This window comes from Hyperolius riggenbachi, chromosome 6 (assembly GCF_040937935.1).
Source record: "Hyperolius riggenbachi isolate aHypRig1 chromosome 6, aHypRig1.pri, whole genome shotgun sequence".
Classification (NCBI taxonomy): Eukaryota; Metazoa; Chordata; class Amphibia; order Anura; family Hyperoliidae; genus Hyperolius; species Hyperolius riggenbachi.
In genome coordinates, this window is record NC_090651.1 from 264749677 (window position 1) to 264773805 (window position 24129).

At 42.3% G+C, this 24129-nt stretch overlaps 1 protein-coding gene across 9 annotated transcripts in view; it reads left to right on the plus strand.

Annotated features, from left to right (window-relative positions):
* Positions 1-24129, plus strand: part of TTC12 (tetratricopeptide repeat domain 12) — a 308494-nt gene that overhangs the window by 136045 nt on the left and 148320 nt on the right. For all 9 annotated transcript variants that reach the window (XR_011022127.1, XR_011022128.1, XM_068240772.1 and 6 more), the window contains exons 10-12: positions 7881-8069; positions 10054-10123; positions 21331-21419. Coding sequence is in view for 7 of the 9 variants with exons in the window: in XM_068240772.1 (XP_068096873.1) it covers positions 7881-8069; positions 10054-10123; positions 21331-21419 (348 nt within the window). In the remaining 2 variants the exon portion in view is untranslated. The remainder of the gene's footprint in view (positions 1-7880; positions 8070-10053; positions 10124-21330; positions 21420-24129) is intronic.

Consider the following 24129-nt stretch of genomic DNA (forward strand, 5'->3'; position numbering starts at 1 on the left):
CTGCTGCATAGTGTCTACCCTCATGTGTGAGCCAGTACAAGTCTGGTCAGTTGATATCCCAAGGAAGAAGGAATAAGGTCAGTTTCACAGTTTAAAAAACCAGAGCTGGGGTAATGCTTTATTTAGTTGTATCATACTGCAGTGAGCTCTAGTATGTGTCCTGCTGCAAGAAGCTGAAATCTTTAAGAATTACTGTTACTGCGTTTATAGGAAGTAAAAATCTTTTGCATCAGATCTGTATGGCATAGCTGATTCTGTCAGCTATCAGGTGTCGCCCCTGAAGGGATATTGCAAGACCAGGATCCATTGCATGCAGACTACTTAAAGAGACACTGAAGCGAGACTAAATCTCGCTTCAGCTCTCATATATAGCAGGGGCATGTGTGCCCCTGCTAAAACGCCGCTATCCCGCGGCTTAACGGGGGTCCCTTCACCCCCAACCCCCCCCCGCAAAAGTTGGTCGCAGACTTGGTCGCTAAATTTCTCTTCCTGGAGGCAAGGGCTAACGGCTGCAGCCCTGCCTCCCAGCGCGTCTATTAGACGCGCATCGCCGCCTCTCCCCCGTCCCTCTCAGTGAAAGAAGACTGAGAGGGGCGGGGGAGAGGCGGAGATACGCATCTGACAGACGCGCGTGGGGCAGGGCTGCGGCGGTTAGCCCTGCCCCAATGCAGAAACGCTCCCCCGCATTACGGAGGGGATTTGGGGGGACAGGGACCCCCGTTAAGCCGCGGGATAGCGGCGGTTTAGCAGGGGCACACATGCCCCTGCTAGCTATGAGGTCTGAAGCGAGATCTATTCTCGCTTCAGACTCTCTTTAAATACTTCACCTGCACATTTGTGTGTTAATCTTGCCATGCACTGGTCGATGTGGCTAACAGATAGATCCCTATCAGATCATTATCTGATCAGAGAGCGATCTATGTGATTAAATACCTTCACACAGAATTCAGCATGAAATCGATTGAAAATGTTTGTGTACTGCCTGCTGGCCCCCCGGTCTCTCAGTCAGCACCCACCCCTCTTAGGCTGTAGGGGCAGCGGCGCTCCTCTCACCTGTCCACCGCCTCTTCCTGCTGTGTCTTCTCTCCACTGACGGGGCTACTCCTTGTCTCTTCACTCCCTTGGAGCTGTATATCACCTGACTAAACACTACATGGTATGCACCGTACGTGGCCACTAGAGGACTCTAGTATTTTGCCTTTAGTGTTTGTCATGTGATAAACAGGCTCCACGTGAGTAAAGAGAGAGGAAGAAGCCTGTACATTTTAAATATATGTTGAATGGACATGTTAGAAAACTCTTGACAAGTGTAACGATCGGTGTCAGCACACAGAGAGAATCTGATTATTAGTGATCTGCAGTATCACCAAGAATACAGATTATACCTGATTATTGATGATCTGCAGAATCACTGATAATCCAAGTATAACTAACCTCTGGACACCTTTATAGTGTGAGTGTTTGGTGCAACAGTAATGTCTTGGAGTAAGACCACCCGAGGAGCAGGTGGTCCTTGGCAGTACGGGCGATACCGCCTTTTGGGATGTACAAAAACCTTCCAGCAACCTGAGACCTCCAAAGGGGTGCAGTCCCAGGGTGAAGGTAGGAGGGACCTGTAAGTGAGTGACACCTGAAGGTGGATGTCACTAGCAGGTCTGGAGACTATATCTTAAGGGGAGAGATAGCTCTCAAGGTTGGGCAAGCCAGTTCGGCAACACACAGAGAGATAAAGTACAAAGGCAGAAGACTGATTCGGTATCCAAGGCAGGCAGGGTTTGGCAACAGATAATCAGATATATGTAGGTACCGAATCAGAAAGCAGAGGAGTAGTCAGGAATGCAATAGGTCATAACAGATATCAACAATGCCTAGTCTTTGGTGTGAGGTCCGTGGTCTCTACACCCTGGAACTAGTCTGGAGTAATATATGATGGTACAGAGTATTCCTAGACTTGGGTGTGAGGTCCGTGGTCTCGACACCCTGGAACTAGTCTGGAGTATAACAGAATGATAACACAGAGTTCCTAATCTTGGGTGTGAGGTCCGTGGTCTCAACACCCTGGAACTAGTCTGGAGTATAACACAATGATAACACAGAGTCCCTAATCTTGGGTGTGAGGTCCGTGGTCTCGACACCCTGGAACTAGTCTGAAGTATAACACAATAATACACAGAGGTAATCTGGCTTAGTGTGAATTCCCAGGTCCTCCTGGTTCTAACACACTGTTGGATCTGACTAAGGTCTGAGTGCTTCCACGTAAGTGTTCGCAAAGGCAGACAACCTGAGACTGGCCAGCAGTGACTATATATAGAGCAGCGCTCTCTGGCGCCGCCCATCAGCGACCGACCAATAGCCACTTGCTTTGAGGTCAGCTGACCAACCTGGTCAGCTGAACCCTCCCTGTTTGTCATAAAGGTTCTGCCTCTCAGCGCGCGCGCGCATTCCTCAGCCTGTGAACTAACAGACCCAGCCACACCAGACGCACGCTGCTGCGGACAAACCGCCGCGCTGGACGCGGAATCAGCAGCCTTGCCGCCAGTACACGCGGCGGCTTTTCCGCGTTCTATTACAAAAAGTAGATGATGCCTGTGTATATAGAACTGTTGTATGTCTGCTTTTCTTGCTGATGACTCAGCTGAGCCGTGGCACAAGGGCTGCCACCATGAAATTGCACACCTTTCTTTATCTTGTAGAACTTGTAATTGATGATTAAAAGAGAGAAATTGCTGACATGCTGAGTTGATTGATGTAGTGTTGGGGCAACACTGTTGCTATTGCTGTTGAACCTGCCTGCTGTAATAGAAATGCCTGTAGAAGGTTTCCTAGCAATTTCAGCAATTTCACCTCAGTCCATAATCGGCTAAGTATGAAGATGTAGAGTACCACAGAATGCCTCCTTGTTATTTATTGAATTATCAGTATTTCTAACAATTATGCCAACATAGATAGATACTTCTATTCCCAGTTGCCATGTATTTATGGAACCAAACAACTGGGAAGCAAATCTTATTTGATTTACATTACTTACCATGGTCTACTTACCATGGTCTACACGCTCTCAGGCAAGGAATTTAATATTAACTTTTGCTAATTGCTGTAATAGCAACATTACATTTACTAAATAAACAGTCATAAGTTATACCCTAGGAAGCACAGCTTTACCGGAGGCAAATAAATCCTTGAAAATCTGCCACTAAATTCCATCCATATTCATGAGATTTGTTTAATATTAATGAGTATGAACAGTTTGTGTTTTACATGAGAATATTCTCGCTTTGGTTTAAAGAGGAGCTGTTAGGTATAAGGTCTCAGAGAAAATAAACACATATATCAGTAGCTAAAGATTGGCTGTACTTACATTACATATGCATTTCACTGTCCACGTTTGGATTTCACAGAATTTATATATAGTATATGCAGAGATAGATGCTCCTGACAGCTCATGGCAGGCTCCATGTTTTTCTGTCAAATGTGTCGTCATGTCCTGCCTGCTTCCTGATCACAGATAAGCTCCTACTTGAACAACACAGTGTGCAGTGAATATTAATGAGCCATGTGGCTAGGAACAATAGCTGACTCCTGCAGTGTACTCTGCCCCGAGATTTATCAGGGCTACACGCTGGACTGATTAGAAGCTTCTGTAACGTCTCATTAGCAGCCGAGGGGAGGGCCCCAGAATGCTTTGCAGTTTAGTATGCGGCTTGCGTCCTTATGGGTCTATAACAGACTTTAAGATAAGCACACATCAAAGGTAACTGAGATTTTTATCTTCACTAATGGCTTTTGGTCTTCCTTCTAAACTGTTTAACACAGGAGAATAGAGGTTTAAATTAGCTTCTGCAGCCTGACAGTTACTCTTTAACTTACATTTATAAATGTGTATATATAAGAAATTGAGTAGAACTTGCCATACTTATGCTGCTTATCAATTTAATTTGATATCTTAGATGAATGGTACTCAGCCAGTTTAAAGGGATTCTGATTATGGAGGCAGACATATTTATTTAATTTCAAAAAATAACAGTTGCCTGGTTGTCCTGTTGATCCTCTGCCTCTAATACTTTTAGCCATAGACATGGAACAGGCATGCAGTTTATGTGTTTCTGACAAAGCTCTGACAAGATACTACTATTACCAGAATTGTCAGCAGGACTGCCAGGCAACAGGTATTGTTTAAAAGGAAATATATATGTCAACCTCACTTCAGGTTCTCCTTAAATCTAATTTCTTGTTAATTTTTAAACCTCAACATAGACAACTTATTACTATGTTTATACTGAAAAGGTGTTCTTTCTAACATGGTATTTCTTTTATTTATTTATTTTTTGCATACAACTTTCACATATAAAAATTACTAGGTGATTTTTACATGTCGAAATTGTGGGGTGTTCACTAGGTAGCCTATTTCTGGGTACACACGGTGCGTTCCCGCACTCGATGCCCCCGACGATTCCCGGCCACTCAATTATTTCCGATTCGCGTTTTGATGGATCGCTAGGTTGATTTGGCATACTTTACATGACAATCGACCTAACAATCATCGAAACGTGATCGGAAATTATCGAGCAGCCGGTAATCCAGTGGGGCATCGAGTGCAGGAACGCACCGTGTGTACCCAGCATCAGGTCTCCGTTTGCAGTCTCCAAACAGGTCTGATCATTTGCTAGTCAGCAACTGGATCATTCAATTTAAGCAGTGGATGTTGATTGTTTTATGCGGTGCGATTTAAAGTAGAGGAAGTGTTAATTAGAGCATGAGTAGCTGGACAATGGGAGGCCGTCCCGGACTAACTGATGACTAGTATCTCTTGCATTTTATAGCTCCGTTGGACTGCTACTGCATAGCTATTTCTCCGTTGTTGTTGCTATGCAACAAGGATTTATATGCTTCCTGAACGTTTTTTGAGCTACATTTACATTGATTGATTATGCCTGCATTTTGAGCCTGTGCTCTTACTTGAATTAAGAAGAGAGCTGTACTTGTGGTAATATCTGATACCTGTTACTTTGCACCATCTAGTTTCTGATGCTAGTAGTTTGAATCGTGGACATCTAAGGCCGTCAGTGATTTATGTCTGTACTAGTAGACCCAAGCCCATTTAAAAACGGGCTCTAGGTCTTTTTTTCCGCCGCCAGTGCGCATGTGCGTGCAACTGCTGTGCGCCCGCGCCTCGCCCACCCCGCTCGCCCGCCCACCTCGCTTGCCCACCTCACTCGCCCACCTCGCTCCCTGGTCCCGTCCAGCTGTCCGTTACTGCGCACATGCGCAGTAGCAAAAAACAGGGACACAGGGACAGCTGGACGCAGCGACACAGGGATTTTATTGTATAGGATTACAGCATGCCATATCAGATGCTATTATATAGTAAAGGTTACTGAATTTTATTATATAGTCTCTTTAAAGCTATTTGTTGGCATTTGCTGGTCTGTTGTTGCTTATAGTAGGCTATTAAAATCTGACCGGTTTATGGACTATTCCACCTCTTATGTGGATTTTCAGTATTTCCTTAAAGGGATACTGTAGGGGTTCGGGGGAAAATGAGCTGAACTTACCCGGGGCTTCTAATGGTCCCCCGCAGACATCCTGTACCCGCGCAGCCGCTCACCGATCCTCCGGCCCCGCCTCCGGTTCACTTCTGGAATTTCAGACTTTAAAGTCAGAAAACCACTGCGCCTGCGTTGCCGTGTCCTCGATCCCACTGATGTCATCAAGAGCGCACAGTGCAGGCCCAGTATGGTCTGTGACTGCGCAGTACACTCCTGGTGACATCAGCGGAAGCGAGGACACGGCAACGCAGGCGCAGTGGTTTTCTGACTTTGAAGTCAGAAATTCCAGAAGTGAACTGGAGGCGGGGCCGGAGCATCGGTGAGTGGCTGCACCAACACAGGATGTCTGCGGGGGACCATTAGAAGCCCCGGGTAAGTTCAGCTCATTTTCCCCCAACCCCCCTACAGTATCCCTTTAAGGGATCTTACACACAGCTGTGTTCTATTGCAATGTTGTTGTATATCAATGCAATGCAATGATACTACTTTGGTACTTTCATATAGGGTGCGGTGTGGCCAGTCCTGAGTGTGACATGCAACATGCTATGCATTTACCAGACAACCTGTGCATTTACAGTGGCAGTGAAGCATACTTTCATTGTACTGTATACTTCAGAGTATGGTCACACCACATGCTTAAAGGATACTAGATGTGACAATATTAACAGAAACGGGGGAGCAGGCATATACTCCTACCTGTCCTGATGCCTGTCACTCCCCCGTTCTCCTTCCTGCCCCCCGCATTATCCCTAAAAGCCCCCCAGGGACCCTCATCCAGATTACCGAAGTCGGGCTTTACTCCACAGGCACTGGCCGGGCTGCACGTGTCCTACAGCGTGCACTCATGCCCAGGAGCACGCTACGCATGCGTATGATGTCACTACGTCGATGATGGTGATGTCGTATGCATGCTCAGAGCGCTCCCGGCCACTGGCGCAAGCTGTAGGATGCGCACAGCCCGACCTGCACCTATACAGTAGAGCCCGACTCTGGTGGGGGGCTTTTAGGTATAATTTGGAGATCAGGAAGGAGGACGGGGGCAGTGACAGGCAGCAGAACAGGTAAGAGTATATGCCTGCTCCCCCATTTCTGTTAATATTTTCACATCTGGCATCCTCTAATCTGGCATGCATCTTTTTGGCATCGTTGTGTTGCAATGATATTGCAGTGCAACGTGCACAGTGTGATAGATTCCTTATTTGTTACAAAAGCACTCGAGAGAAAGATCAATACAAACATACCAGGCGGCCTCAATACTTGCCTGCATAGTATCTTGGCAATTGGAATGAGCAACTGCTAATCAGTACATGCTTTTGAAGAAAAACAACCCTGAGCATTCCACATCCCCCATGAGAAGATGGACTAATCTCAAATCTATCAGATTTTTACAACCTATTGTAAGTGATTACAACATAGGAAAAACAAAGACAGCAACACCCCCCCACCCCCCTTTTTTTTCTACTTTCAGAGAAGAGTTAGGTTCTCGTATTACATTTTTTATTGCTTTTCCCCATTTCCTGCTACTGGCACTTGCGGGTCATGTTCAAGCCACAAGAGTCCATGAGAGGGAAACTGAGGAAAATTCTCTGTATTGGAGATATGAAAAAAATGCTTCAAAACGTTATAACCCTTTATTGTACAAATGATAATAATATAGAAATAATATTTTACCTGAGTTTGCATTCTCCTATATACACAGCATGGTATGTATATCATTGGAGCAGTACTGATAGCTTGTGGAAGGCTCTGTAGTCTTTAAGGACGTGAGGGCTAGTTTGAGCTTTTAGACACATTTATGTAGGTTGTTTGATGAGTGAATAAATTGCAGAGAGGTCAAAGACTCTCACTGAGCTCTAGTTACAGTATAGCAGCCATATTTGATTTCCAGGTCATGTGCACAAACACACTATACTCATCATTCATCATGAACTATTCTACTATCAGGGCCCGTTCTCACTTGAGTGGGAATCGCGTGATTCCCACTCAAGGCAAACCGCTAACGGTTTTGTAAAAACCGCTACAGCATGTAACACATGGCAGTGTTCACACTGCCGAGTTTGCGGTTAGCGTTAACCGCAGATGTGTTACATGCAGCGGTTTGCTGGCGATTTGCAATTAGCGTTTAGCGATTGCTCCAAAACCGCCGCAGTGTTTAGTGATTTGTCATCGTTAATCGCAGGAAAATCACTCCCGCAAAATGTTTTGCGATTGTAGATGTGAACGGGCCCTTAGGGTTCCTAGGGAAGTAAGGGGATTAGAGGAATGCATATACATATCTTCCTGATCTAATGGGGCCTGGTAAAGTGTATTTTATGGCTTCTCTTTTTCTAATAGGTTACTTGAATGAAATTGACTTCAAGGAAAGGAAACACAAGCTAGAGCAGAAGGCTCTGCAAGATCTAGAGGCTGGGGATGAAACTGCGATATCTGTTACACAACTTCTTCAAAAACTCTCTGTAGAAGATCAAATTCCGCTCTATTACTGTGGAGGAATACAGCTTCTGTCACAAACTATGAAGGACTGTGAGTGTCTCTTTCCCTATATTACCATATTTAAAATGTAACATACACTTGTATTAGTTGGCATTTGTTCCAGAGTAATGTGCACTATATTTTTTTCCCCTTTGTTTCTCTCACTTACAGTAGGTAGAATAAATGTGACAAATCTGATAGATTTTGGTCTAGTCCATTTCCTCATAGGGGGATTCTTAGGAATTCCTTTATGGTCAAAAGCACTCCATGGGTGGTGATTGCATGCTCCAACAGCCAGAATAGTGAGCACGGGAGGAAACTAGCTTTCCAGCATGATTGTAAAGGTCCTTTCCAGAGAGTACTTTTGAAAAGATGTAAGAACATACTGTTCTAAGAATGCCCCATGAAGAGATGGACTATCCCAAAGCTCTGTCAGATTTTTACTAGCTACAGTAAGTGACAGCAACATAGGAAAAAAATAAATGTGTAGTGCAGTTTACTGTGGGAAAATTGTACAACTAATACACATGTATTAGTTGCACTTCCGCCACTCTCCCACCTTTGAAATCTTTAAACGCTTCCTCAAAACCCACCTTTTCCGACAAGCATATGCTCTATCTTATGGTGGCCATACATGGTACAATTTTTTCATACAATCTTACCATTTCTATGTAATATAAGGGAACTGCTTAAATTATCCTTTCAGTATATTCACTTAATTTACCCTTATACTACATAGAAATGGTAAGATTGTATGAAAAATTGTACCATGTATGGCCACCATTAGACCATGTACCCTTCAACCTCGCGTCTAGATTTACTCTTACTAAACAACCTAATTACGCACTGCCTGTATATATACTGTATACTTCCCCACCTCTTGTTTCCACCCCATTCCTTTAGATTGTAAGCTCGCAAGGGCAGGGCTCTCACCCTTTTGTGTCTTGGAATGTTATTCATTAAATTGCTTGCACTCTGTTATACATTTATACATTTTAGTCATTGTGTTAAATCTGCTATTGTAATCACCAGTTCTGTATTTTGTATCAGTGTCCATATTTGATGTATATCATTGTCTGTATCATTATGAATCCCTTGTTTTGTTTTCCTACGTTGTACAGCACCATGGAATATGTTGGCGCTTTATAAATAAATAATAATTATAATGTATTTTACATTTGACAAATGTTAGCAATAGCTGTCCTTTAAAACAAATGTGTTACAAAGCTGACACATAGAAGGTGATTTTGTGCTGGAAAGGTACACCGCTAAAAATGATCTACTGTGAGATCCGCATGCCAGTACAACTAGCAGCACCAGAAATACATATAGGCAGCGGAAATTTGGTTAAAATCAAAGTGAAACTAATGTAAGCTGGTCACCAGGGCTTCATTATTTATTACTGCTCAAATTCATTGCCATTACTTTTACTTATGTTCACATCCTTGTGACCATCTGTCAGGTAGACAAGCATGTTTTTGGACCTAGCAAACAGATCATGAAGACCATGGTATTAGTACGCACTTTGAGTCCTATGGGAGAAAAGCACTTTAGAAATGTTATTGTTAGTGAAAATAAAAAAAAAAGTTTTTATATTCAATGCCCCACCTTCCTTTTAATTCTGAAGTAACACATCTATAACTATCTAGTCTTGGTCATTTTGGATAGCATACAGAAGGTTGTGTAACTTCAAAAGATACAGTATTCTCCTACTTCCTGTCCTTTGAACTTACATGGCTTAATGTTAAACCTGTGGTCCTGACTCCTGATAACAAGGGTTAATGGGCTTTAGGCCGCTAAATGTTAGTAGTGTTTAAAGGTGGGGCCACTTACTATGGCTGACCACCAGATTTCTGGAACTCCACCCTTGACTTTAATAAAACTGATAATTTTGTTTTTTTTTGCACTTTGCAACACTAGTATTATTTGAATGATTAACATATAAACTTAATCTACGGATGAGTCGTCTTTATATGTATTATACATTATGATATCAGATATACTGAACATTTTCTTTCCTTCTTTTTGTGTGCAGGTACAGCACAAACACTGTTCAGAACTAACAATGGCTTCAGTGTCATTGGGGAAAATGCAGTAATTACTCGGTAAGAGGCACTGAAAGACCAGAAAACAGCACCACTCACTTTAAAGTTTTAAAAATATATAAACATGATCTTTATTATAAGATGATCAACAATGGTTCAGTACCTTATGATAGTGCAATACAAATACAAACACGTAAAAAAAATACAAATGTTTGACATAATACAATAACTACATATAATAAAGCTGCCCAACTGGATACGCTGTCAACATCAGAGATTTAGTGTGAACCTCTGTGTGACTGAAACCAGGTTCAGTAGTATTTTTCAATGGGTTATAAAAAGTAGGAAAACACATTTTTATGGAATACTAGCTGGTCGCCCGGCGTTGCCCGGGTATGTAATTGGCTAGTGTTAGCTCTGCCCACTTTTTCTAATCCTAACACACAATTACTCAAGGATGACCTAGTTTGTGAGCTTTGCGGTCTTTGGCATCAATAATTGACATTGAAATGAAATAAATCTAATCGGCTGTGGCTCCACTCCTTTGAAAATCAATAGGTGAATTTTGATTAGCTTTTGTAGGCTCCAACCACTTTTCTGAATATTAATCCCAATCACCCAGTGACCAACTGTGCAAAGTTTAAGAACCCTGCCATTGACAGTGTAAGAAAAACAAAAGTTTGCTTTCTTAAAACAGAAAGAATTTGCAATAATTCAGGTTGGAGTGAGCTTAAAATGTCGCCCAGCACATCACTGTTGAATATATGCAAATTAACCATTGTTACCCTTAAAAGCTAAACACACCTCCAGAATTGCTGGAATGCAATGATGTGTCATTTTGTTAATTTGTACAGAGCCATAATAATCCAACATGCATACAGACTGTTTTGGATTGTTTGATCCTCATCAGTGCATGGCATGGATTAATTTGGCTCTATGCAGTAGGGCTTGCAACACCGAGAGGAACAAACTAACCAGCAAGCTCATGGTGACCCAGAACTCATTGGAGTGTGTAAGGGACTACAATGGTCCTAAAAGCCCCCTTACTAAGATGTTAAGAAAAACAAAAGTTTGCTTTCTTAAAACAGAAATAATTTGCGATAATTCAGGTTGGAGTGAGCTTGAGATGTCTCCCAGAGCATCACTGCTGAATATATGCAAATTAACCATTGTGCCCTTAGAAGCTAAACACACCTCCAGTGTAACAGTGTAAGAATGGCTGCAGTTTACATTTTCCAGTGAAATTTGTATTTGTATCCGCCCCCTTTTTGGTTATGGGCATAAAAAGTATCCTATACTTTATTCCAGGTAATGTACTATGTGTGTGCCAAATTTCAATTTACATTCTAGCAGTGAAATTTGTATTTTTCTCCACCCACTGATGTCCTAATGTTTCCCAGGTATGTATTTGGCTGCAGTCACCAAATGATCAACTGTACCAGGTTTGAGGCTTGTACCATTAACAGTGCAAAAATGGCAGCAATTAAATATTTGCCTTGAAAATCAGTAGGTGAATTGTGATTGGTTTTTGTAGGCTCCACCCACTTTTCTGAATATTAATCCCAGTCACCCAGTGACCAACTGTGCAAAGTTTAGAACCCTACAATTGATAGTGTAAGAATGGCTGCAGTTCACATTTTCCCAGTGAAATTTGTGTTTGTCTCCGCCCACTGATGACTTGGCATTGCCCAGGTATGTATTTGGCTGGTGTTGGCTCCGCCCACTTTTTCTAACCCTAACACAAAATTACTTAATGACCAAGTTTGTGAGCTTTGCGGTCTTTGGCATCAATAATTTGCATTGAAATAAAATAAATCTGATTGGCTGTGGCTCCACCCCTTTTCTGAATTTAAACCCCAATCACCCAATGGCCAACTGTACCAGGTACAGGTGATTAACAGTGCAAGAATGGTATCAATTAAATATTCCCCTTAAAGATTAATAGGTGGATTTGATTGGCTTTTGTAGGCTCCACCCACTTTTCTGAATATTAATCTCAGTCACCCAGTGACCAACTGTGCAAAGTTTGAGAACCCTACCATTAATAGTGTAAGAATTGCTGCAGTTTACATTTTCTCAGTGAAATTTGTATTTGTCTCCGCCTACTGATGACCCGGCATTGCCCGATTATGTATTTGGCTGGTGTTGGCTGCGCCCACTTTCCCTAACCCTAACCCTAACACACAATTACTCAATTACTCAATGACCAAGTTTGTGAGCTTTGCGGTCTTTGGCATCAATAACCTGCATTAAAATGAAACAAATCAAATTGGCTGTTTGGGGCTCCACCCCCTTATATAAATTTAAACCCCAGTCACGCAATGATCAACTGTACCAGGTTTGAGGCTTGTGCCATTAACAGTGCAAGAATGGCAGCAATGAAATATTCCCCTGAAAAAGCAATAGGTAATTTTTGATTGTTTTTGTAGGCTCCACCCACTTTTATGAATATTAATCCCAGTCACCCAGTAACCAACTGTGCAAAGTTTGAGAACCCTACCATTAACAGTGTAAGAATGGCTGCTGTTTACATTTTGCCAGTAAAATTTGTATTTGTCTGCGCCCACTTATGACCCTGCGTTGCCCGCTTATGTATTTGGCTGGTGTTGGCTGTGCCCACTTTCCTAACCCTAACACACAATTAATCGATTATTACCAAGTTTGTAAGCTTTGCGGTGTTTGGCAACAATAATTTGCATTGGAATGAAACAAATCTGATTGTCTATTTGTGGCTCCACCCCCTTTCTGAAATTGAACCCCAGTCACCCAATGATCAACTATACCAGGTTTGAGGCTTGTGCCATTAACAGTGCAAGAATAGCAGGTTTGAGGCTTGTGCCATTACAACAGTGCAAGAATGGCAGAAATATTCCCCTTGAAAATCGTCCAACTGTACAAAGTTTGAGAACCCTACCATTAACAGTGTAAGAAAAACAAAAGTTTGCTTTCTTAAAACAGAAAGAATTTGCTTGAGATGTCTCCCAGTGCATCACTGCAGAATATATGCAAATTAAATATTGTTACCCTGAGGGCTCTTTCACATTAGGGCAGATTTTCTGCGTTTCAACGCAAGGGGTATAGTTTGCGTTACCCAAGGTGAAATGAAAGTCCATAGACTTTCATTTAAGCTTTCACATATAACGCAGCCTTTTTGTGCGTTGCGTTACACTGCACCCAGGCGCAGTTTTTCGGCCGACGCTAGCTTTATGCGTTACAATGTTAGTCAATGTAAAACGCACACTATGCGCGTTTTTAATCCGTTAACGCAGGCAATCAGTCCCAGAATGCAACAGAGGAACAATGTAGAAAGTTGAAAACTAAAAGAAAAAAAAAATTACCTGCGTTTTCCTATGTGCTGTAACGCATTGAAAACGGATTAAAAACGCACACTCACTGCAGTGCAACGCATATCAAAACGCATTAAAACGCATACAACAAAACGTACGCTTTGAGCTAAACACACCTCCAGAACTGCTGGAATGCAATGATGTGTCAGCTTGTTAATTTGTACAGAGCCATAATAATCCAACATGCATACAGACTGTTTTGAATTGTTCAAACGTCATCAGTGCATGGCATGAATTAATGTGGCTCTATGCAGTAGGGCTTGTAACACCGAGAGGTACAGACTAACCAGCAAGCTCATGGTGACCCAGAACTCATTGGAGTGTGTAAGGGACTACAATGGTCCTAAAAGCCCCCTTATTAAGATGTTAAGAAAAACAAAAGTTTGCTTTCTTAAAACAGAAAGAATTTGCGATAATTCAGGTTGGAGTGAGCTTGAGATGTCTCCCAGTGCATCACTGCTGAATATCTGCAAATTAACCATTCTACCCTTAGAAGCTAAACACACCTCCAGTGTAACAGTGTAAGAATGTCTGCAGTTTACATTTTCCAGTGAAATTTGTATTTGTCTCTTTTTGGTTATGGGAATAAAAAGTATCCTATACTTTATTCCAGGTAATGTACTATGTGTGTGCCAAATTTCATTCAAATCCGTTCAGCCGTTTTTTGCGTGATCGAGTAACAAACATCCAAACTTTCCCATTTATTATATTAGTAGGATTATGTCAGAGTTTAATACTGCTTTAAATGCCTCAAACAATAAAAAAAAAAAGTGCATAGCAAAGGAGGATATTTAGCCCAATATATGATATACTAGGTGCAGAGCAGCAAGGCGTGTAGGCAGCAATGGACGGAGGGCTCCCTGACAGACCTCAGTAGTTACACAGGAGTCACCCTGCTTTCTCAAGAGAGGAGGAGCAGCCATTTCACAAATGCCTGAACCCTGAAATTGACACCATTATTAATTAATTCCCAGGTCCAGATACACAAAAACTGTCCCTTTAAGTAAGAAAAGTGGTTCCACTAGTTTTTAAAACTGGGTCTTAAGATGTCTTTTGATGCTTTACATATAAACCACCATTACCATGGGCAGTTCCAACATAGAACAGTTCATAGTTGCTGTGTTTCCCTCCATTTATCTATGCACTTTGGGTGGCATTGATTGATTATTGGCAACTTTTTTATAAGTGCAAGTGGCCAGCCAGAGACCACTGGAAAACAAATATGTCACATAGCTTGCACACCTAACATAGAATTAAATCCAACTTGGTGTGCAGATATGTATTCATACTATTGCAAGTCTGTGGCTACAATTTTTGCTGTCAAATATTGATTTGTAACTAATGGAATGCAGTGTCTAGCATCTATTGGAATTGTCTAGCACAGAGCAATGATACATTTTATTTCCTAGTGATTCAGCAGTAACTACATTTAAATCAAATAAAGAGTGTTAACAGAAATTAATTGTTCAGCAATTAAGAATGATAACATGCTCAAAACTTTCTTGTCATAGTGACATAGCCTTAAGAAAGAGCAAATTAACTTTTAGTAATACATTTTTCAATAGACTGCAGCTGTCATGTTGCCGGAAACAAAATCACTTTCTAGAAACTTTTCGTCCAATGTTTTTCTCAAATCTGTTTTACCGTAAAGCAATAGTCAAGCAGTCATACTCTATTATTTAGTATTTATAGAGTGCCAACAACTTCCACCGTACTTGTCACTTACTGTCCACAGAGGAGCTCACAATCTATTTCCTATCATTGTCCTATGTCCACTAAAGTCTACCGCCAATTTAAAGATACGTACACGACCAAAACCATGACATGAATGACACCATGACAAACCGTTTACACTACTTTCCGCCCACCAACCAACTGAACGACCAACTAATTCACATACTGCACTCACAAGCAAAGCGATGGACTGCATGACACTCAAAACAAGTGTGTTGTTAAACGATGTTGCACACACATGGCCAACTGCATGATATCAGCTCAACACCGAGTGGAGCTGGCAAACCGCCTGTTATTAGTTGCTCGTGTAGTCATTTGCCATGCATACCCATGCCTGATTGTTGTCCAACAGACCAAAATCAGAGGACAATCAGGCGGTTTTGGTAAGCGTGTGTATGGGCCTTAAGGGGAAAGCCAATCAATGTATCTGTACAGTATGTTTTTGGGATGTGGGAGGAAAACCTAGTGAAACCCACGCAAACATGGAGAACATACATACTCCTTGCTGATAGTTTCTCTACCAAGCAGCAACATTTTAATATTATATGTGTATCTTGTAAAGATACAATTTATGCAGAGAGCATTTATGTGTATTTGTATTTACATTTAAATGTTAATTGCATTTGTAAATTCCTGTTATCAAAATCATCACTTTTAGATCTCACATGCCCCAATTATCTGCCAACATGGGGCCGAATGATTCAAGCAGCCAGTACTTTCTATATCTACTTGATGTGTAAACAAAAAAAAATGTGTAGTTTTTCAGACCACGTGGACCCTTGTGCTTGCAGGTACAGGTGAGCTAGGAGCACAGTGGTCTGTGGGCAATTCAGCACAGCAACTTTTATTATTATTATTATAGTTATCTGTAAATGTGCTTAAAATGGGGTATTGCTCAATAATATGATAAACTTGCATATTTGATTTCATCCCATTTTTAGATGTTTGTACAGTATATGTTGTGCCTTTACTAGTTATAAACAAGCTACACAGGGTGCATCAGTGCTAACTATTCTCATAGTTTTTTAAGTACTTACATTCTCCTCTCTTGTGGTAAATTGTCATTTTTTATTCCTTATCATGCCTGTGTAGATTCCTGCAGCACTCTAGCACACATTGGTTACGGGAGTATGGGCTAGTGATGAGCTATTTTGGTAACCATAAAGAAGGAGGCACACAATTAACTAGAACTTCCATTTTATTATATTGCATGTTTTCCACACTACTCTACATGTTGCCATTAAGACAAACAATTGGAGTGGCGTGCAAGTGAATTACATAATTTATAAAAGAAATGTATTGTACTGTGTTAGCCATCAGTCAAGGCAGAAAGTTTTGAATTAAGATGGTACTATGTATTGTGACATGTAGAATATCTGCTGTATGTGACGCTTTCTGTATGTTGCCCAACTTGGTTAGTGCATACTCAGTATTAATATTTTAACTTCTGACAATATTTGAGTGTTCTCCCCAGAATTTTTTTTACAGCGGGGTGGCATGAAAAAGTAGCCAGGTGGAGTAAAATGGGCGTGGCCATGACAAGGTGGAAAATAGGCGTGATCATGACATGGGCGTAGCTAACTAATGTAACAGTAACTCAAACAGTAACTCAAAGGGGCCCTGATTTTTTTGGGGGGTGGCTAGTGCTGTGGGTAGTTAAGTAGATCAGGCTGGTGGCTAGTGCGGTGGGTAAAGTAGGTCGGGCTGGTGGCTAGTGGGGTGGGTAATTAGGTCAGGCTGGTGGCTAGTGGGGTGGGTAAAGTAGGTCGGGCTGGTGTCTAGTGGGGTGGGTAAGTAGCTCAGGCTGGTGGTTAATTGGATGGGTGACAAAGTAGGTCAGGCTGGTGGTTAGTGGGGTGGGTGGCAAAGTAGGTCAGGCTGGGGGGGGGGGGGGGGTAAGTGGGTAAGTAGGTCCTTCCCTCCCTCTTAGATAGCATGGCAGTAGGTCGTTTATTACATTTTATGGTGTGAAATCTGATCTTTGGCTGCTTCCTGAAGGTCTCCCCAGCTTCAGCACCCGCTGTCAGACAGGGCGCAGGCTGTGGTACTCACTCCTGCTGATCGTCCAGATTCCTCCATCCACCTCGGTACTCATCCCTGCTGATTGCCCGGATTCCTCCATCCTCCTCTGCCAGCCAGCGGCACGCATGCCAACCACTGTGGGGCGGGTCCACAGTGAGGCAGATTTATTTGCATGCGGGGTAATGCTGCAAATCATCCCTTGTGGAAAATAGCCCTATGTCCTTTCATGCCATTCTCTGCGTTGCGAAAAGATCACAATGGTGGTGGAAAGTTGCATCACGCGGTAGAAGTGTCATGTGAAGCATACGTTACACTGGAACTGTAAACACACATGTTGGGCACTGCTTTAAAGGAACCCGCTTCACTGCACCCAATGTGAATACAATATACCACAGAAATATTATTGAATTGCGATCATATAGTCCATTGCAAAGGAATGCAACAGACACAGTGTAAAAGAACCCTTAGAATTTGCATGGGTTCATTTTTGCTTCTCAACAGGCAAAAATCCTCTATGCAGAACAACAACTTTGAAATGATCAATTGTATTAAAAAACTAAATTAATTACCTAATAGCTGATGAATCAGCTGTCAACTCTCCTTAGAAATATGATTAACCCCAAACAAAATATTGGATCAACCCTAAAAAATAGCATATCATGATTATGTTCCTCCCCTCTCCTGATAGGGAATAACCAGGACAGAAGTGCAGGAAACTCTTTTGGAACTACAAACACATGCAGCCTGACTGTGCACACCCCCACCAGTCACAAATATTTTGCTGGAGTTGGGGCTTAAAGTGATTAAATACGACATATGGAATAAAACATGATATAAACATAACTCTGGAATTTGGGGCGTTTTTTTAAACTTATTTTCCAAGTATATATGGCAGACTCTCGATCTTCTGTGACTCTGTCATTCTCAGGTTAACAGCGCGGCAGCGCTAGGACCATGGTGACGTCACATCACCACGTGACCGTCATGCGGGACGGGTCGGCAAGGCAGCCTCCTATTGGCCGGTAGGTGGTGCTGACGCGCATTGATTTGTGGGAGACTCCGACTCTCCCGCCCTGCGAGACTGGGAGTTTGAAAAGTGTCCCCGGCTCTCGATCTTCTGTGACTCTGTCATTCTCAGGTTCGCAGCACGGCAGTGCTAGGACCTGGTGATGTCACATCACCACGTGACCCGTCATGCGGGTCGGTGAGGCAGCCTCCTATTGGCCGGTAGGTGGTGCTGACACGCATTGATTTGTGGGAGACTCCAACTCATCCCGCTCTGCTAGACCGTGAGTTTGAAAAGTGTCCCCGGCTCGAGACTGCACGGCCGCCATTTTCTTGAGGATCGCTGCTCAGAGACAGAAAATACTATGGAAAACAGCGCCGGCGGGCGGGGTTTCAAAACAGCCGGGCGGCCCGCCCACCTAATAAGTCCTGGGGAGAACACTGTATTTATCACTTGAAACTGTAAGGCAGGGAACACACTTGACAGTTTTTGTACACGTTTTCTGCATAGAAAAACAGAGAGAGAACTCATGTTAATCAATGGGCTAGTTCACACTTAACCTCCCTGGCGGTTTGATTTGAATCCCGCGGCCGCACGGCCGCGGGAGGGTTTTTTTAACCTAATTTTTTTTTTATCATGTAGCTAGCCTAGCGCTAGCTACAGGTTTCCCCCCTCCCTACAGCATCCGCCCGTCCCCTCCGATCGCCGCCTGTGATCACACCCATCAGGAAATCCCGTTCAGAACGGGATTTCCTGCAGGGCTTCCCCCGTCGCCATGGCGACGAACGGAATGACGTCATCAACGTCATCGACGTCACAGGGAGTCTCGATCCACCCCATAGCGCAGCCTGGCGGCGATTGGCCAGGCTGCGCACGGGATCTGCAGGGGGGGCCTCTTTCACGTCGGGTAGCGGCGGATCGGTGGCGAGCTGCGGCGATCGGAGAAACATGCAGCTAGCAAAGTGCTAGCTGCGTATTTAAAGAAAAAATTATTCAAATCGGCCCACCAGGGCCTGAGCGGTGCCCTCCGGCATTACTGGATGAGCTGAGCTTGTCCGTAATGCTAAGGAGGTTAAAGGAGTTAGCAGGCTAATATAACCAAAATAAGTGCTACTTACCAGGGGCTTCCTCCAGCTCCAATCTCCCAGCATGTCCCTAGTCACACCTCTGCGGTCAGCCGCCTCCCGGTCCCCGGCGATGACGTCAGGCCGACCTCCAGGTCGGCCTGTACTGTGCCTACACGAGCGGCGCTGTCAATCACCGCCACGTGGACTGGAGCGTACTGCGCAGGAGGTCGTCCTGACGTCATCGCCGGGGACCGGGAGGCAGCTGCGGCAAACTGCTGATGGCAGAGGTGCGGCGAGGGACATGCTGGGAGATTGGAGCTGGATGAAACCCCAGGTAAGTAGCACTTATTTTGGTTATATTAGCCTGATAACTCCTTTAATGTAGTTTTAGTGTGCAAAAAAAACTTGACATTCTGCATCATGATTTGCACATTTTGTCAGTTTTCTGTATCAATTAGATTAGCTGCTGTGAAAAAACGCACTCGTTTTTCTGCATAGAAACACACTTGGTATGTAGAAAACGTATGCAGAAAACCGCGCGCAGAAAACTGAAAGACAAGTGTTTTCCGATGTGTCCCCTTTGAATATCCAACTGAGACAACTATATTCGGTATCCTATAATTACACTGATGGACAAATTAATATTTCAGCTGGTTTGTGACAGGTGATCTGTAGAAGAACTTGACAGCTCAGCCTGCCCTCCACCCAAAATGGCAGCAAGAAATGACAGTTCTCCCCAGAGACAGATACTTCTTTCCACTTGATGAATCATAGAGCCCCTGCTTCCAGAGTTGCCTGGCACTTGAAATATGACATCTTTTCAAAAGTAGCTGAGTCACTCTCTGCTGGCAGACCTCAAAAAAGGAAATCTAAGCCCAGGTCCACAAGTTAAAATCAAACTTAAGTTACCAGTGCAGAGGACTCCCTTATCATTATCCATTGGCTCAATCTTAACCCCATAACAATAAGTACAAATTATGAACTGCATAAGAAATCCAGAGAATAGCTCTTGCTGTAAAAAAATGTAATTTAGCAGAGAAATATAAACTTTTATAACCCATACAGATTAATCAAAAAAACTCTGAAAGTCAACCTAAATGGTAGATGGGCCCATATTTATATCTGAGTTAAATTCAAGGACTATTACCTGTTAAATGTAAATTGCCATCATGAATCAATGTAGGGAGTAAGTGCAGACAGACTCAAACTGGGGAAGAAACAAAAATTCCAACGTTCCAACTAAGGTGTAAATTGAAATTAGTGGGAGGAGGCATCACGGACAATAAAATACATTAAAAACACTTAAATAGAGAGGAATAGGTTGGTCTACCTCTCTAGATGAATAAACGAGTTGTACACAGACTAATGGAAAATATTTTTATTGCACAAAGGGAAGACTACGCATTTCACAGGTTGACCCTGCTTCCTCAGGTCTGTAACAAATGGTGGCTTTAATGAGTAAGGAATAAGCACCACTATAAGCGACTACACCCAAAGTTTAGATTATGCAGTTGAGATTATGTTATCAACCTAACTGCTTTGGAATTTTTGTTCTTTTTCAATACTTGATTTAGTTGTGATTTATAGGTCGGTAGATTACTTTGTACTGTTAAAGAGAATCTGTACTCTAATGTTCTTACACTAAAAAGCATACCATTCTATTCCTTATTTTCTCATGTGCCCCTCTGTGCTGTTTCTGCCACTCTCTGCTGCAATCCTGGCTTGTAATTAACAGTTTTAGGCAGTGGTTACAAACAAACTAACCGGCTTGTGATAGGCTCACATAAACAGAGTGTGTGAGTCATACAGAGCGTGCAGGGGGCCTGCAAAGGGTGTGTATCGCTTCTATCCAATCACAAGCAGCCCTGCACATTCCACACATTCAAGCCTTAGCCCGACAGACACGACAGAGGAAAGGAGATACGATTTATTACAGAGACAGTGCAATTAGGAAAGGCTGCAGTAAGCCAGAGCACATTGGAACAGGCATAGGAACTTATAGGATAGAAGAACTAAGGCTGAAAATTTTGTTACAGAGTCTCTTTAACTCTTTTGGCTTTTTTTTCTCTCTGATTTGTTTCTTTGACTCAGGTGTCTCACCACAAGACAAGTAGAGCCCATAGATGCAGAAGTCACTATTTCTGTCTTGACCTTGTGGCAAGCAGTCTGCAACGGAAATGGTAATTGCCTTTGTAATATCTTCTTGATGAGTGGAATGTTTCTGTAAATAAAACCAATGGACATTTGTATTATTTTCTGTAGTTCCATCTGTAGTTACCCTTCAAAAGTACCTTGGTGTTAATGAAACAAGTTATAGATTTCATGTGGACACAACTTGCTCTGCATAGGGGTAATGTATTGGATGTTTTGTGGTGAAGCTGAAATTGCTTTGGTTCTGTGGTTGGGCACAGAGATTGTGATGGTAGAGGCCATAGACTGGTCACCTGCGCTGAAGCTTAAATAATGAAGATGACTAACAGGATTGCAGTTGGGGAAATGGAATATAAGACAGCGTAGGAAGAGGTTAACCTATTTTGGTTCCTGGACATAGAAACTACGTCCAGGAACCATGCACGCTCCCGCGGCCGATCGCGCGAGTGCACGCGCGCTCCCGGCCCGTGGTTCGTTAGCCAGGCAATCAGTGTATTGGACTATGGTCCCCGATCACTGATTCCTCTCCCCCCGCTGAAAAAGCGACAGCTTCTCTCGAAAGCTTCGCTTTTTCTGGCTGTAACATACCCCATACGTCGCTCTAAGCGTGTGTTACGCTTAGAATGACATCATGTAAACAAACTCATGGCCGCCATCTTGTGGCCAAAAAGTTAAACTACAACTCAAAGTAAAAAAAATTAAATTCAAACACACATTTACATTATAAATCACATGTTTACATCCCACCCTCCAAAAACTACCCAAATAAAATGTTTAATCTAAAAAAAAAAAACATTACAATAAAAAAAAAAAACATGTAAATATTTACATAAGGGTCTAAACTTTTTAAATATCAATGTAAAGATGAAATACTTCTATATTTTTTTTATTTTAAACTTGTAAATAGTGATAGATGCAAAACGGAAAAAATGCACCTTTATTTCCAAATAAAATATTGTCGCCATACATTGTGATAGGGACATAATTTTAACGGTGTAATAACCGGGACATATGGGCAAATACAATACATGAGTTTTAATTATGGAGGCATGTATTATTTTAAAACTATAATGGCTGAGAACTGAGAAATAATGATTTTTTTCCGTTTTTTTCTTATTCTTCCTGTTAAAATACATTTACAGTAAAGTGGCTCTTAGCAAAATGTACCCCCCAAAGAAAGCCTAATTGGTGGCAGAAAAAAACAAGATATAGATCAGTTCATTGTGATAAGTAGTGATAAAGTTATAGGCTAATGAATGGGAGGTGAACATTTCTCAAGTGAAAACGACGGAACGCGAATGGGTTAAGATTACTTGTTAGGGACTTAAAGAGGAACCGTAACCAAGGATTGATCTTTATCCCAGTCAGTAGCTGATACTCCCTTTCCAATGAAAAATCTTTACCTTTTCTGGAACACCTCTCCATGGAGGTCTGTGTGGCTTATATTGTGGTGAAACCCCTCCCACAGTGTGATGTCAGGACCTAGGTTTCCATTCTGTAAGCCTTGTTGCACTGAGGGAAATATTGTTTCCATCTGGCAAGCAATCAGTATCTCCCTCTGTGCATGTGTATATCTATAAAAAAAAAAAAAGTTTTAGCCTATCACATTGTTAGGGGGTGTGGTTATAGATTATGGCACCTAGTGCTGTCTAGTTTTTTTCTTGTCTGCCAGTAGTAAAGATTATAAGGTGCAGGCTCATTGTGGATCAAACAATGAACCAATTACAAGGCAAATATCAATTATTTCTTGATCTCTCTTCCATTTTTTTACTTCTTTATCAATCAGGCTGATTGTGGATCAAACAATATGAAAACATTACATGGTGAATATCAATCATTTCTTGATCTCTTCTATTTTCTAAAGGGGTTCTGTGGAGGGGTTAAAAAAACAAAAACCAACACTTACCTGGAGCTTCTATCGGCCCCCTGCAGCTTTCATGTCCCGTGCCGTCCTCCTACAATAGTCGGTTCCCCGCCGCCGACCCCTTTAACTTCTCACTTTGCAATGTATTTTTTTTCCCATTTTACCTCGTTTCTCTTTAAGGTTAAGAGTAGGCTACAGGAAGGATGTTTACCTAAAGCATTAAAGTTATGGTTAGGAGAAATGGAGGGAGGTTTATTAAGTAAGAAGGTTACAGACTTGTTCATGTTAAATCTGGTGCTCACTGCTCTGCACTGTCTTCTTCAGCTGGGTTCTCCATGTAGGTGTGTGCTTTCCATAGCAATCACATGAATGCTGTTCTTTTCAGCCACCAATTTAAAGAGAATCTGTATTGTTAAAATCGCACAAAAGTAAACATACCAGTGCGTTAGGGGACATCTCCTATTACCCTCTGTCACAATTTCGCCGCTCCCCGCCGCATTAAAAGTGGTTAAAAACAGTTTTAAAAAGTTTGTTTATAAACAAACAAAATGGCCACCAAAACAGGAAGTAGGTTGATGTACAGTATGTCCACACATAGAAAATACATCCATACACAAGCAGGCTGTATACAGCATTCCTTTTGAATCTAAAGAGATCATTTGTGTGTTTATTTCCCCCCTGAGGGGGGAGTGCATAGCAGAACCACAACACTGAAGAACTTGGCAGCCTTCCAGACACAGGCTGACAAGTCTGACAGGGGAAAGATACATTGATTTATTACAGAGACTGTGATAGTAGAAAGTGCTGCAGTAAGCCAGAACACATTAGAATAGCTTTTGGAACTTGTAGGATGATAAAAAACAGGATGCAATTTT